Source organism: Pristis pectinata, chromosome 15 (assembly GCF_009764475.1).
Source record: "Pristis pectinata isolate sPriPec2 chromosome 15, sPriPec2.1.pri, whole genome shotgun sequence".
Classification (NCBI taxonomy): Eukaryota; Metazoa; Chordata; class Chondrichthyes; order Rhinopristiformes; family Pristidae; genus Pristis; species Pristis pectinata.
This window is the reverse complement of record NC_067419.1, coordinates 5710939-5724125: the sequence shown is the minus strand read 5'-3', so window position 1 is coordinate 5724125 and position 13187 is coordinate 5710939. Positions and strand designations below refer to the sequence as shown.

General features: G+C 45.6%; 1 protein-coding gene across 1 annotated transcript in view; it reads right to left on the bottom strand.

Annotated features, from left to right (window-relative positions):
* LOC127578377 (aldo-keto reductase family 1 member D1-like) overlaps window positions 1-12943 on the bottom strand; it is a 33536-nt gene extending 20593 nt beyond the window's left edge. Inside the window, exons 1-3 of the mRNA XM_052030328.1 lie at window positions 12773-12943; window positions 4628-4795; window positions 2721-2837 (exon numbers count right to left, since the gene is read on the bottom strand). Coding sequence (XP_051886288.1) covers window positions 2721-2837; window positions 4628-4795; window positions 12773-12889 — 402 coding nt within the window. The 5' untranslated portion in view covers window positions 12890-12943. The remainder of the gene's footprint in view (window positions 1-2720; window positions 2838-4627; window positions 4796-12772) is intronic.
* Window positions 12944-13187: the final 244 nt, after the last annotated feature.

Here is a 13187-nt window from a genome sequence, read left to right as displayed (position 1 = left end):
GGAAAAAGTTCATCTCATCTGTGTCCTGAATGAGTGAGCATTTAATTTTGAACAGTGACCTCCTAGTTCTGGATTCTATCCCACGGGAGAACATCCCGTCTGAGCCCACTCTATCAGGACACCTCTATCAGGATCTTGAATGTTTCAGTTAAGTTGGCTCTCACTGTTCTAAACCCTAGGGGATACATATAAAGGAAGATCATGCCCTTTTGAAGTGGGGATTAGAACAGCGGACAGATGGATGCTGAAAGATCAAAAAGCCAAAAGAAAAACAAAATTGTAGATGCTGGAAATCTGAAACAATAATCAGTCAATATTGGAAACGGCAGATCATTTGTGGAAGGTGAAAGGGAATTATTGTTCCATCGGAATAGAGGGAGCCAGGTACTCACAGAGGTGCCGTCTCTCAGCCAAGACCATAAAGCAAGAAGCCATACACTTTCCTGGGTGAATGCAAAGATCACAAGGCAGCTCCCTGAATCAAATGGGAATTCTCCACAGTGGCCAAAGGCCAGGGCGCATAAATCAGCTCACCTGAAGGGAGGGGTCCAAAGGCTATGCTCACCCTGCCAGAATAAGTCCCAAGATGAGGGCGTGAATTGGTCTGATGCCTTAGCTCGCTGGCTCTTCAGACATCAGTCAATCTTTCAGCAAATGTGGGATGGAGGAAAACAAGAGGCATGTTTCCAGTAGCCAGCAGGTTACTCAGAGTATTGATGCGGAGTCAGGGCAATCACTGTTCCACATAGGTATGAGTACCGGCCGTCCCTGTGATATGAATACCTGATTCATGGACGTCCCGACATAGAACATAGAACAGTACAGCACAGCACAGGCCCTTCGGCCCACAATGTTGTGCCGACCTATATAAACCTACTCCATGATCAATCTGACCCTTCCCTCCTGTACTGCCCATAGCCCTCCATTTTTCTTACATCCATGTGCCTATCCAGGAGTCTTTTAAATGTTCCTATTGTATCAGCCTCTACCATCACCCCCCCCCCCCACCACACCTCAGCAGTGCGTTCCAGGCACCCACCACTCTCTGTGTAATAAACCTACCTCTAACATCTCCCCTAAACTTTCCTCCCTTCACCTTAAATGGGTGACCTCTAGTATTGGCCATTGCCGCCCTGGGGAAAAGATGCTGGCTGTCCACTCTGTCTATGCCCCTCATAATCTTGTACACCTCTATCATGTTGCCTCTCATCCTCTGTCGCTCCAAAGAGAAAAGCCCTAGCTCGCTCAACCTTTCCTCATGGGACATGTTCTCTAATCCAGGCAGCATCCTAGTAAATCTCCTCTGGACCCTCCCTAAAGCTTCCACATCCTATGAACAAGCTCCCATCATGTTATTAAATTCAAATGAGAACCAGTCTTGGAAAAGAAACATGCTTACACGTAACCTCTCTGCAGTAATCAGACACTGCTGTCTCTCAAGAACACAGGCTGCTGGTTTCACTGCAGGAGGCCACTTAAGAGAGTTGCTTTGGAAACTGACAAGCAAACGTTTCTATTGATACTTGTGCAATGATACTCTGTAAATCAATGTAACATCCACTGAAATGTCAAGCCTATTGAAACCAGCCATTGAGCGTGGGGCATGATCACAAGATCACAAGACAAGGGAGCAGAAGCAGGCCATTTGGCCCATCGAGTCTGCTCCAAGGAAAAGGGAAAAAAAGAAATGAGAACTGGGGAATGGGGGGGGCGGGAAAAAAAACCTATTCTAATCCCAATTTCCGGCCTTATCCCCATATCCCTTGATACCCTGACTATTTAGATATCTATCTATCTCCTCCTTGAACACCCCCACTGATCTGGCCTCCACTGCTGTACGTGGCAAGGAGTTCCACAAATTCACCACCCTCTGGCTAAAGAAATTTCTCCTCATCTCTGTTTTGAAACTGTACCCTCTAATTCTAAGATTGTGCCCTCTGGTCCTGGACTCACCCACCAAGGGAAACAGCCTAGCCACGTCTACTCTGTCCTTTCCTATCAACTTTTTAAATGTTGCTATGAGGTCCCCTCTCATTCTTCTGTACTCCAATGAGTACAGTCCAAGAGCCGACAAACGCTCATCATACGTAAGCCCTTTCATTCCTGGAATCATCCTCGTAAATGCTGATTCTGTACCATTGTAACCAGGCAGGGGAAGACAATAAACATTCATGTTAACTGGCCCCCATGCACCATTCATTACAGTACTGTGGAGGTATGGTTGCCCTATCAAGTGATGCTGTGTATTTTCTGACTTATGGACAAAATTGACTTATGGCGTCTGTAAAAACCCCTTCGTAACCCAGGTATGTGATTCCGCATTTCAGAACTTTCTTGTGGAGTCAAACAGCACAGAGTGGGCTGAGAATCAAGCACTGGTTGGCACTAATCTTGTAGGATTTGTGACAGAGATGGAATTTTGAATATGTCGCCCATTATATCCCATTGAAACCCACTTATACTGAACCCATGGACCCTACAGACCAGGAATGACCCCGGTTAAAACACCAGAGAGCAGCGCTGCAGAACTGGTTGGGGATTTCAGGTGAGGACACACTTAGGTTCTGCTGCGACCTGCACGACCCACACCTTCACGTGAAGGAAGGCCATTTGGGTGAAGTTGACAGCGACAAACGAAGAGGCAGAGAGTCGAAGGGGAGACGAAGAGGGAAGTGAAAGAGCACCCTCTTGTAGATTGTCCTATAACTTCATGACTTCACCTTAAAGGCCAGCGGCAGCTCGATGATGTACAGGTCGATGTAATCAAACTTCAGGAGTCCCAGAGACTTCTCCAAGGTGGGCCGGACCATCTCTGGGGGGTGGCATGTGTTCCAAAGCTGAAGGTTAGACAGACTTGATGTTAAACTAGCGAGCTGAATCAGCAGCACGAAAGTCGCGATTTCTCACTTATCGTTATATATGTAATTTGCAGTTGTGTTCATGGTTGAATCTCAAAACGAACTTGTGGGCTGCATGGGTCACTGTGCTGTAGGAGAAAGGGGCCATGCAGATAGCACTGTGCAGTGTCTGAATCATGGAGACACAAGAAACTGCAGATGCTGGAAATCTGGAGCAACACACAAGATGCTGGAGGAACTCAGCAGGTCGGGCAGAACCTGTGGAGGGAAATGGACAGTCGGCCTTTCGGGCCAAGACCCTTCTTTTTGGATCACAGAGCCAGGTTTGATTCAGCAGCCAGCACAGAGTTGGTTGGAACTCAGCCGCTGAGTGCTCTGGTATCCAGAGGGAAGTGAGGGGGTAATTGGGTAAAACTGGCAACGCGTCCCATTGGGGAGTTAGAGCGGGTAGCCAAAAGCCTTGGTCAAAGTGGTGGGATTTAACAAGCCATTTAATGTAGGACGAGCCAGAAGGGCCTCCAGAAGTTCCCTGAGCTGAGGCAACTGAAGGCAGGGCCATCAAGTAATTCAAGAACTGAGACCGCAAGTGTATGCGCACATGCACATGGATTTATGGGTACATGTGTGTTTTTCAAAACTTGTGGCATACCTGTGGGTTTGCAAAGTTACATATGTAGATCTGTGTGAGATGTACGTGAAGGTGCACTTGTGAGCAACTGTGTATATGTAAGTGTATGTGTGTGTGCGTGTACGTGTGTGTGTGTGTGTGTGTGTATACGTGTGTGCATTGCTTGTGGCTGTGCACTTGTGCATAAGTTGAACATGTGAATATGCACAATTTTGCAAGAGCATAGTTCACTGAAAATAGCGTCACAGGTAGACAGGGTGGTGAAGAAGACCTTTGGACGCTGGCCTTCATCAGTCAGGGCACTGAATATAAAAGTTGGGAGGTCATGGTGCAGTTGTGCAGGACGCTGATGAAGCCGCACTTGGAGCATTGTGTTCCATTTTGGCCACCCTGCTATAGGAAAGATGTCATTAAACTGGAAAGAGTGCAAAAAAAAATGTAGGAATGTTGCCAAGACTTGAGGGACTAGGTTGGCCAGGCTAGGACTTTATTCTTAAGAGCATGAGAGACTCTGAGCTGATCTTATCAAGGCGTATAAAACCGTGAGGGGCACAGATAGGGTGAATGCATTAAATCTTTTCCTCAGGGTTGGGGAATCAAGAACTAGAGGGCATAGGTTTAAGGTGAGAGGGAAAAGATTTAATAGGAACTTGAGGGGCAACTTTTTACACAAAGGGTGGTATCTACTGTCTGTGGAACGAGCTGTCAGAAGAAATGTTTGAGGCAGGTACATAAACAACTTTTAACACAGATGGACAGGTACATGGATAGGAAAGGTTTAGAAGGATATGGGCCAAACATAGGCAAATGGGACTAGCTTGGATGGGGCATCTTGGTCAGCATGGACCAGTTGGGCCGAAGGGCCTGTTTCCGTGCCGTATGCCTCTGTGACTCGATGACTCTTTGTGGGTTTGTCTGTACATATATGTGCATATTTATATGTGTGCAAGCAACATGTCTTTGCACAGGATTTCATGTGCGTGCAGCCATTGGGTGGGGTCAGCGTGACTCCACAGTTGAATAGCCGACTGTCATTCATCATATGGATGCATATCTGAAACTGGTTCTGCAGACATTCATGAAGCAAACTAATTGAGAGTCAGCAGTTCGGGAGAGGGAGAGATCTTTGAAATGTAGATACCTTTCCACAGTAATAGATGTCGTCACGGCTCACTGTCCCATCAGCAACCTTTTCCTGAATGGCCCTTCCAACCTCATGTTCGTTACCATACACCCACGCTCCATCGAAGTGCCGGTAACCCACATCAATTGCTACTTTAACAGCATTATAACATGCATCTTTGGGAGTCTGTGAAACAGGCAACATATTAGCAAAGAGAACAGAAGTTAAAAACTACTTCAAACTGACAGAGCTCGGTGCCTAAACATTGCACCCTCTCCCCTCAAGAGTGAAGTGGCCAATGGCACTCACTGCAGAAGTAAAGCCCAGTACTTTGCTGCCTTTGTGGCCTTAACAGTAATTTTTAATGATTTAGGTTTCCATGTTCCAAGATCTCTCTACTCCCCTCTGACACATAAAGTTTTACTCCTCAAGAAATGTGTTACCCATACTACTCAGCACGGTAGTGTAGCGGTTAGCATAACGCTATTACAGCGCCCACAACCTGGGTTCAATTTCAGCCGCTGTCTGTAAGGAGTTTGTATGTTCTCCCCGTGTGTCTGCGTGGGTTTCCTCCGGGTGCTCCGGTGTCCTCCCACATTCCAAAGACGTACGGGTTAGGAAGTTGTGGGCATGCTATGTTAGCGCCAGAAGTGTGGCGACACTTGCAGGCTGCCCCCAGAACACTTTGCGCAAAAGATGCATTTCACTGTGTGTTTCGAAGTACTTGTGACTAATAAAGAAATCTTATCTTATGTTATCTTCATTACCACGGTGTAACAATGCGATGATCTTTTTCTACTATTGATTGATGTGTGCCATTAAACTACTCTAACAGAACATTGTGACAGTGATGCTATACTTTCAAACGATAGAATGCCATCAGTTTTATTTTGCCACTGTCTAAAATATACCAAAGTATACACGACATTTGAAATACATTATGATGGAAAAAGCTTTACGGAATTGCAGGAGTTTTACCCTTTGTGTTACAAGGAATCTGTTGGTCCTGTATAGCTACAAAGATGGATGTGATAATAAATATCCTCTGGTCATGATTGCAATCCAGAATATGGAGTCTGGCTTGGATAAGACCCTGTCTACACTCTCCAGAAGTGTGAATAGTTGTGGCCACCACAGCCTTGGAAGGATTTATCGTGTTGGGGGTCCATTCAGTGTAGATTTAGCTGTATTCATCATTTAAATTGCAAGGAATGATTACACAAACTAAAGTTGTGTTCCCTGGAATTCAGAAGGTTAAGGATGATTTGACAAAAGCTTTCAAAACACTAAGAGGAATTCAGGGTAGTTACTGAGAAAATATATCCATTAGTTTAAAAGGCTGGAATCTGGCGTACACAGTCCAAAAATTAGAGCCAGCCTTTTTAAGAGTGAAGTCAGGAAAGATTTCTACGTGCAAAGTGTTAGAAATTCTGAAAAGATCATTAAAGACAGATCAGTTGTTGATTTTAAATCTGTCGTTGATATAAATCCAGGGTATTTAGAAATATCTGGAGTATATGTATCTGGAGTTAGATCACAGATCAGTTATGAATCTTAGTTAATGGTAGAATAGGAGGTAAATAATCTCCTTTGTTCTGTACACTTTTTGTGAGCTTTGAGTGTAGAATGTTATGACAGGTAACATCTCATCGAGTCATAGGTACCACACGGACACAAGTCCTTCAGACCGCTGTGTCTGCACTGACCACCAAACTTCCACTTACACAATCCTACACTAACCCATTTTATTCTTCAAACATTCCCATCAACTCCTGACCACTCCCCTACACTAGAGGCAATGTATTGGCCAGATAATCTAACTTGAATGGACCTCTTGTATGTTAAAGATGGACTCTTGACCTCACAATCTACCTCGTCATGGCCCCTGCGCCTTATTGTCTGTCTGCACTGCACTTTCTCTGTAACTATAACACTATATTCTGCATTCTGTTCTTGCTTTTTCTTTGTACTACCTTGATGCACTGTTGTAATGAAATGATCTATATAGATGGCATGCCAAACAAAGTTTTTCACTGTTTCTCCATGCATATGGCAATATTTGGGCCCCTTATCTTAGAAAAGATGTACTGATGTTGGAGGGGGTTCACAGATGATTTACGAGGACGATTCCCGGAATGAAAGGGCTGACATACGAAGAGCGTTTGTCAGCTCTTGGACTGTATTCATTGGAGTACAGAAGAATGAGGGGGGACCTCATAGAAACATTTCGAGTGTTGAAGGGACTGGACAGAGTAGATGTGGCTAAGTTGTTTTTCATGGTGGGTGAGTCCAGGACTAGAGGGCACAGTCTTAGAATTAGAGGGTACCCATTTAAAACAGAGATGAGGAGAAATTTCTTTAGCCAGAGGGTCATGGATTTATGGAATTTGTTGCCACGTACAGTGTGGAGGCCTGATCATTGGGGGTGTTTGAGGTGGAGATTGATAGGTATCTAATTAGTCAGGGTATCAAGGCATATGGGGAAAAGGCCGGGAATTGGGGCTAGATGGGAGAATAGTTTAGCTCATGGTGAAGTGGCGGAGCAGACCCGATGGACCGAATGGTGTACTTCTGCTCCTTTGTCTTGTGGTCTTGTGAGTAAAAGAATTCCAATTTCAGTGTATTTTCGGGATGTGGGAGGAAACTGGAGCATCTGGAGGAAACCCATATGGTCCAAGGAAGAACATGCAAATTTCACACAGGCAGCACTGGAGGTTGGGAGGTGGATCCTCATCACTGGAGTGGTGAGGCTGCAGTCTACTAGCTGCACCACCGTGCCTCCCCTCCCGCACTTCATCCCAAGTGTTAGAACTCAGAACCTGATACTGAGGACTGGGTCTGTACAGCAAAACCTGCATCAAGAATGCATCTAACCCAGCATAAGCCACCACTGAGGGTGAGTTGACAGAACTTTCCATGAACAACCATGGGACTTGACTGTGAGCCAGAGAACCTGCGAATGGCGATCACACAAAATAAGATCGACCCTTTCACTTTCCTTATCTGCCTGCTCCACGGAGTTGGCAGTATGGCCGTCCTCTGTGTATTCAAAGCAAGTGATTGCTGGAGCAAATATTGCCCAGGCTCCCATAAGGTCAAGGTCCCTCCCCATCAAAACAACCCTTCTGTGAAAAGTATTAACAGAAACTAATTGAATGAACTAATAAAAGAACTAATTATCTTTAAAAGGACTAATTATCTGATTAAATGTATCGTCAAGAAACTCTGGTAAAGTGGGCATCAAGTTGTCAATGGATGACTGTGTAATATTCACTCCCGTTCACTTCTTGGAAAATGAACCTGTCCATGACAAACCTGAACAACGTTGAGGCTGTGCTGAAGAAGTACTGTTTGTCCCAGGCATTTACCGTCTCAAAGAGAGACTCTAATCACCTATCCTTGATGTTCAGTGGCAATACACCACTATTAACATTTTGTGAGTGGAGCCTGGGGAACAAGGGTCATTATTTCTCGAGATTCAGCTGGACTAGCCACATAAATACCATTCCTACTGGAATGGGTAGTAGGCTAGATATCCTGCAAAAAAGCGACTCTTCCTCCCTAAAGCCTTTCCGCCATCAGTAAGAGACAGGACAGGAGTGTAATGGAATGGTTTGCACTGGCCTAGATAACTGCAGCTACAGCAGTACTCAGAAAGCTCTGCACCATTCAGACCAAGGCAACCAGTTCTATTGGCATCACCTCCACTTCTCTCCATTACTGGCCCAGTGTGGATGCAGAGTGTGCCCATCAACAAAATGCACCATGACTACAAGCCAAGGTTGCTTCACCAGCATCTCTCTTACCCTCAAACATGCTGTCCCTAAAGGCAATGCTAACCTCAGGCTTGCTCACTGCTGTACTCCCATAGCACTCAGCTACAGTCTCCATCCATCAGGACTTCTACATGGCATCCGTGTGCCCCACCATTACTACAAAAGCCTCTCACCCATTCCACAGAGGTTATACACTGCACCTTGTTTTTCAGCTACAGCAGACACATCGCTGCAACACACTCACTAACCAATATTCCTCACTCTTCCAGAAGAAGCTAGCACCCAATTGGCATCAGCAACTGGGCTAGTGTGGGACAAATGTGAAAGACAATTGAGAACGTTCTCGAATTTCTGCAGGAGGGGAGCTAGAGGGGTAACTTTTGTTCTGCTGATCGCCAAGGAGATCTCCATGTATGGTGATGTCCTGTGTCTTGTCTACCACGCAGGATGTGGCAATCTAATCATACATTGTTCCTCAACAGTGCTAGACTGAGGCTGAAACCTGGAGTGGAGGAGGCTGACGGGTTACCGTATAGAGGTTTATAACATCACAAGGGACAGTTTTTTCCCCAGGGCAGGGGAGTCTAAAACTAGACGACATAGGCTTAAGATGAATGGGGAAAGATTTAAAAGGGATCTGAGGGTCAATTTTTTCACACAGAGGGTGAAACATATGGAAGGAGCTGCTAGAGGAAGTGGTAGAGGCAGATACAGTTAAGATGTTTAAAACACATTTAGACTAGTACGTGGACAGGAAAGGTTTAGAGGGACATGGGCCAAACACAGGCAAATGGGACTAGCTTAAGTAGAAAGTTTGGTCGGCATGGATGAATTAGGCTGAAAGGCCTGTTTCCGTGCTGTATGGCTTTATGACTCGAGAGAGAATAACCGATGCAGGTTTTTGCGTGACAGGAATCTCCAAACACAAGTGGCCTGCAGCTGCTGGCAAAGGGCGAGTGCAAACTTCCAAGATGCCATGATTACAAGCAAAGACAGCTCCACTTATATGAGGGCTTTCAAAGGGGATCCATGGGAGAAGGCTGATGAGCTTGCCAAGAAGCTGCTTGGGACAAAAGCCTGCCCTCCATGCAGTGCGTGGTTCCTGGATCCCTCTCATTTCAGGGTGATAGCCTGCTCTAGAAACATAGAAACAAAGAAAAACTACAGCACAATTCAGGCCTTTCGGATAAGACCACAGTTTATAAGATATCTTTATCAGTCACATGTACATTGAAACACACAGTGAAATGCGCCTTTTGCGCAGAGTGTTCTGGGGGCAGCCCACAAGTGTCGCCACACTTCCGGCGCTGACATAGCATGCCCACAACTTCCTAACCCGTATAGCTTTGGAATGTGGGAGGAATGTGGCTTCGCTTTGGAGGACCTCATGGTTTTTCTTTCAATGGTTGAAAAATTTCAGTCCACCATGTGGATGCCCATTCCCACAGAAATACAGATGAGGCTACACACAATGCCGCTGTAGACCAGGCTGCCCAAATATACTGTGTCACTGCTTCCCCAGGTGAAACTGACCTCAGTGCTTTAGCTACATGGGCATCATCAACCCATCAACCACCCCACCCCCCAGATTTTGCCACTCACCTACCCTCTAGGGGCCATTTACAGCAACCAATTAACCTGCACATCATAGACTCATAGAGTTGTACGTCACGAGAGGGGTGAGTGCCTGGAATGTGCTGCCGGGGGTAGTCATGGAAACAACTGCAATAGTGGCATTTAAGAGGCATCCAGACAGGCAGATGAACATGCAGGGAATGGATCATGTGCAGGCAGATGGGATTAGTTTAGTTAGGCTCAACATCGTGGACCGAAGGGCCTGTTCCTGTGCTGTACTGTGTTCTATGTCCTAGACCATAGAACAGTACAGCACAGAACAGGCCCTTTGGCCCACGATGTTGTGCCTAACTAAGCTAATGACACCTAATCCCTTCTGCCTGCACAATATCCATATTCCTCCTAGGGGCTGACAGTACACGGTGTTGGGCAGAGAAATTCAGAGTCGCTCTGACATTTACTTCCATTTGTACCATAGATGTGTCTAGCTTGGTTTGTATGCTGCATACTTTCCGATAAAGAACCCCCAATTCTGCCTTTTTACCAGTTTTGCCCACTCTGACTCTAATCAGACATGTGTTTATATCCACTGTCCCTTCTGATTATCATTCTGGCCTTAATTACCTATTTTGCCATCTGTTATGGACTCAGTGAATGTCCCTTTAAAATAGAGTGTGTGTGCGTGTGTGTGTGTGTGTGTGTGTGTGTGTGTGTGTGTGTGTGTGTGTGTGTGTGTGTGTGTGTGTGTGGGTGGGGGGGGGGGGCGTGCTTACGTCAATAGAAAATAAAGGACGTAATGATGTTGTTGAAGAAGTCAGAAGAAGAAGAAGAGAGAGAGAGAGAGGAGGGAGAGAGACACCAGCCTGCTACTGTTCTTTCTCGATGGATGAGAAACAATAACTGTGTCTGCCACAGAAATCCATGTATGGAAGTTGGAAGTAATCCGGTGGAGTTCACTTTGTTGCTGACCTGTAGAAGGAAACAGGTATTTGTGTGTGGACGACCATGATTCGGATGCTTTTCGGGGTGAGGAAGTCACTACCGAGTAAACACTGAAGTGTCGTTTGGGTTCCATCGTGGAACATTTGGATTTCGTATTTACTCTCTCTACGTTCTCTACATCTACGTCTTATCTTCAGACAACGGTGGTTGTTGAAGAAGCCCTTGCTCATGTTTCACCTTATGGCTTGCGGAACTGAACTTTAAGAACCATTCCTGAATTTGGAGTTTGGGACTTTGCCACACACACACACGAAGAGTTTAGTTTTTGGGGTTAACGTTCAAGGTTTAACATTTTTGAATTCTAACATACTAACATTTTTACTTTTATTTTACGTATGGTCATAAGTAGTGATTAATAAAATAGTCTTTAACACTGAATCATGCTCAGTGTGTTTTTTTTGTTGCTGGTTCGTGACATCCCACACTATCACCTTGCCCTTTCTCTTTAACTTTATAAAGTTCCCCTCACCTGAGCCCCTCATTCCCCTCCCTCTGACTATTTAATGGGCTGCATTCCAGGAAGCATCCTAGTAAATCTCCTCTGCACCCTCTCCATGGCTTCCACATCTTTCCTGTAGTGAGGCGACCAGAACTGAGCACAGTACTCCAAGTGGGGTCTGACCAGGGACTACTTCAACATTTGCTGAGGGCAGAGCTTCCATTGCTACTACTGGTGGGAATCTCAAGGATCAATACTAGGCTATGGCTATTTACGACTATTAATGATTTAGACAAAAGCATGGAATGTCCAGGTTTGCTGGTGATTGGTATTGGTATTGGTTTATTATTGTCACTTGTACCGAGGTCCAGTGAAAAACTTGTCTTGCATACCGATCGTACAGGTCAATTCATTACACAGTGCAGTTACACTGAGTTAGTACAGAGTGCATTGATGCAGTACAGGGAAAAACAATAACAGTACAGAGTAAAGTGTCACAGCTACAGAGAAAGTGCAGTGCAATAAGGTGCAAGGTCTCAACAAGGTGGATCGTGAAGTCAGAGTCTATCTCATCGTATAAGGGAACCGTTCAATAGTATCACGGTGGGGTAGAAGCTGACTTAAGTCTGGTGGTATGTGCCCTCAGGCTCCTGTATCTTGTACTCAATGGAAGAGGAGGGAAGAGAGAATGATCCGGGTGGGTGGGGTCCAAACCCAGCTGGGAAGGTGAGGTAAGGAAGGATACACTTGCCACAGAGAGAGATTACAGCGGAGTGACTCCGGCAATATTGAGGCTGCTGAATGAGAAAAGATAAAGCCCACTAGCTTTGCCTTCACTAGCGTTTGGAAGAATGGGGGGAGGGGGGTGGAGGGGGTGTTGTAGAATTAAAATGCTGACTGGGCTGGACGTGGGAAGGATGTTTCCCTTGGCTGAACATCTTGAATGAGGGGATAGTCTCAGGTTACAGGGCAAGTGATTTAGGACACAGATGAGATGTTTTTTTAACTAGATAGAGACGAACCCATGGAATTTGCTACCACAGAGTGCCATAAGCCATCAAGTCACTGAATATACTTAAGGAGCAAGGTAAATTTCTGGATGTAGAAGGCATGGAGAGCGGGGATTTTGTATGGAGATAGATCTCAACCATGATTGTGGGGAATGGTGGAGCAGGTTCAACGGTTGAATGACCTACTCTTGCTCCTGTTTCTGTGAGATGTCATGGCTCACCCTCTTTCTCCCATCGGAAGGTGTGTGGCACTGAATGGCACCTTGAAGCCACAAGGACGTGATCTGAAGCTGCTTAGATAGTGGTGAAGATGCAGAGGATAGAGGTGGGGGGGGAAGATGGAAAGTAAAGGTGTACTTACTGTTCTGAGTGTGGAGTACGTTCCCAGTCCAATAAGAGGAATGCTGTTCCCATCATTTAAAGGGATCCGATGATTTTGTGCTGTTGGGTTCACTTCCGTGAACTTTGTAGATGACATTTCTGCAGCTGAGGGTTGCTCAATGTTCACAATCCACGTCAACAGAAAACGGGGAGTAACCAGTGATGAGCATTATTTAAACATGCAACTGTTAAGCCCTGCCTTCCTGTCACTGCTTTGCATTTTTTATTTTCATTGGCTGCTATGTATGGAAACCTTCACCATTATCATTATTGGCAACCTATTATCCTTGAGGGCTGTAGAAAGGCATGCTGGTAGCACAGCCACATCATAGGTGACGAAGAGTGTAGCATATGAAAGGTTACATAGATCAGCTGTGGCTGAAAGGCATGTGTGT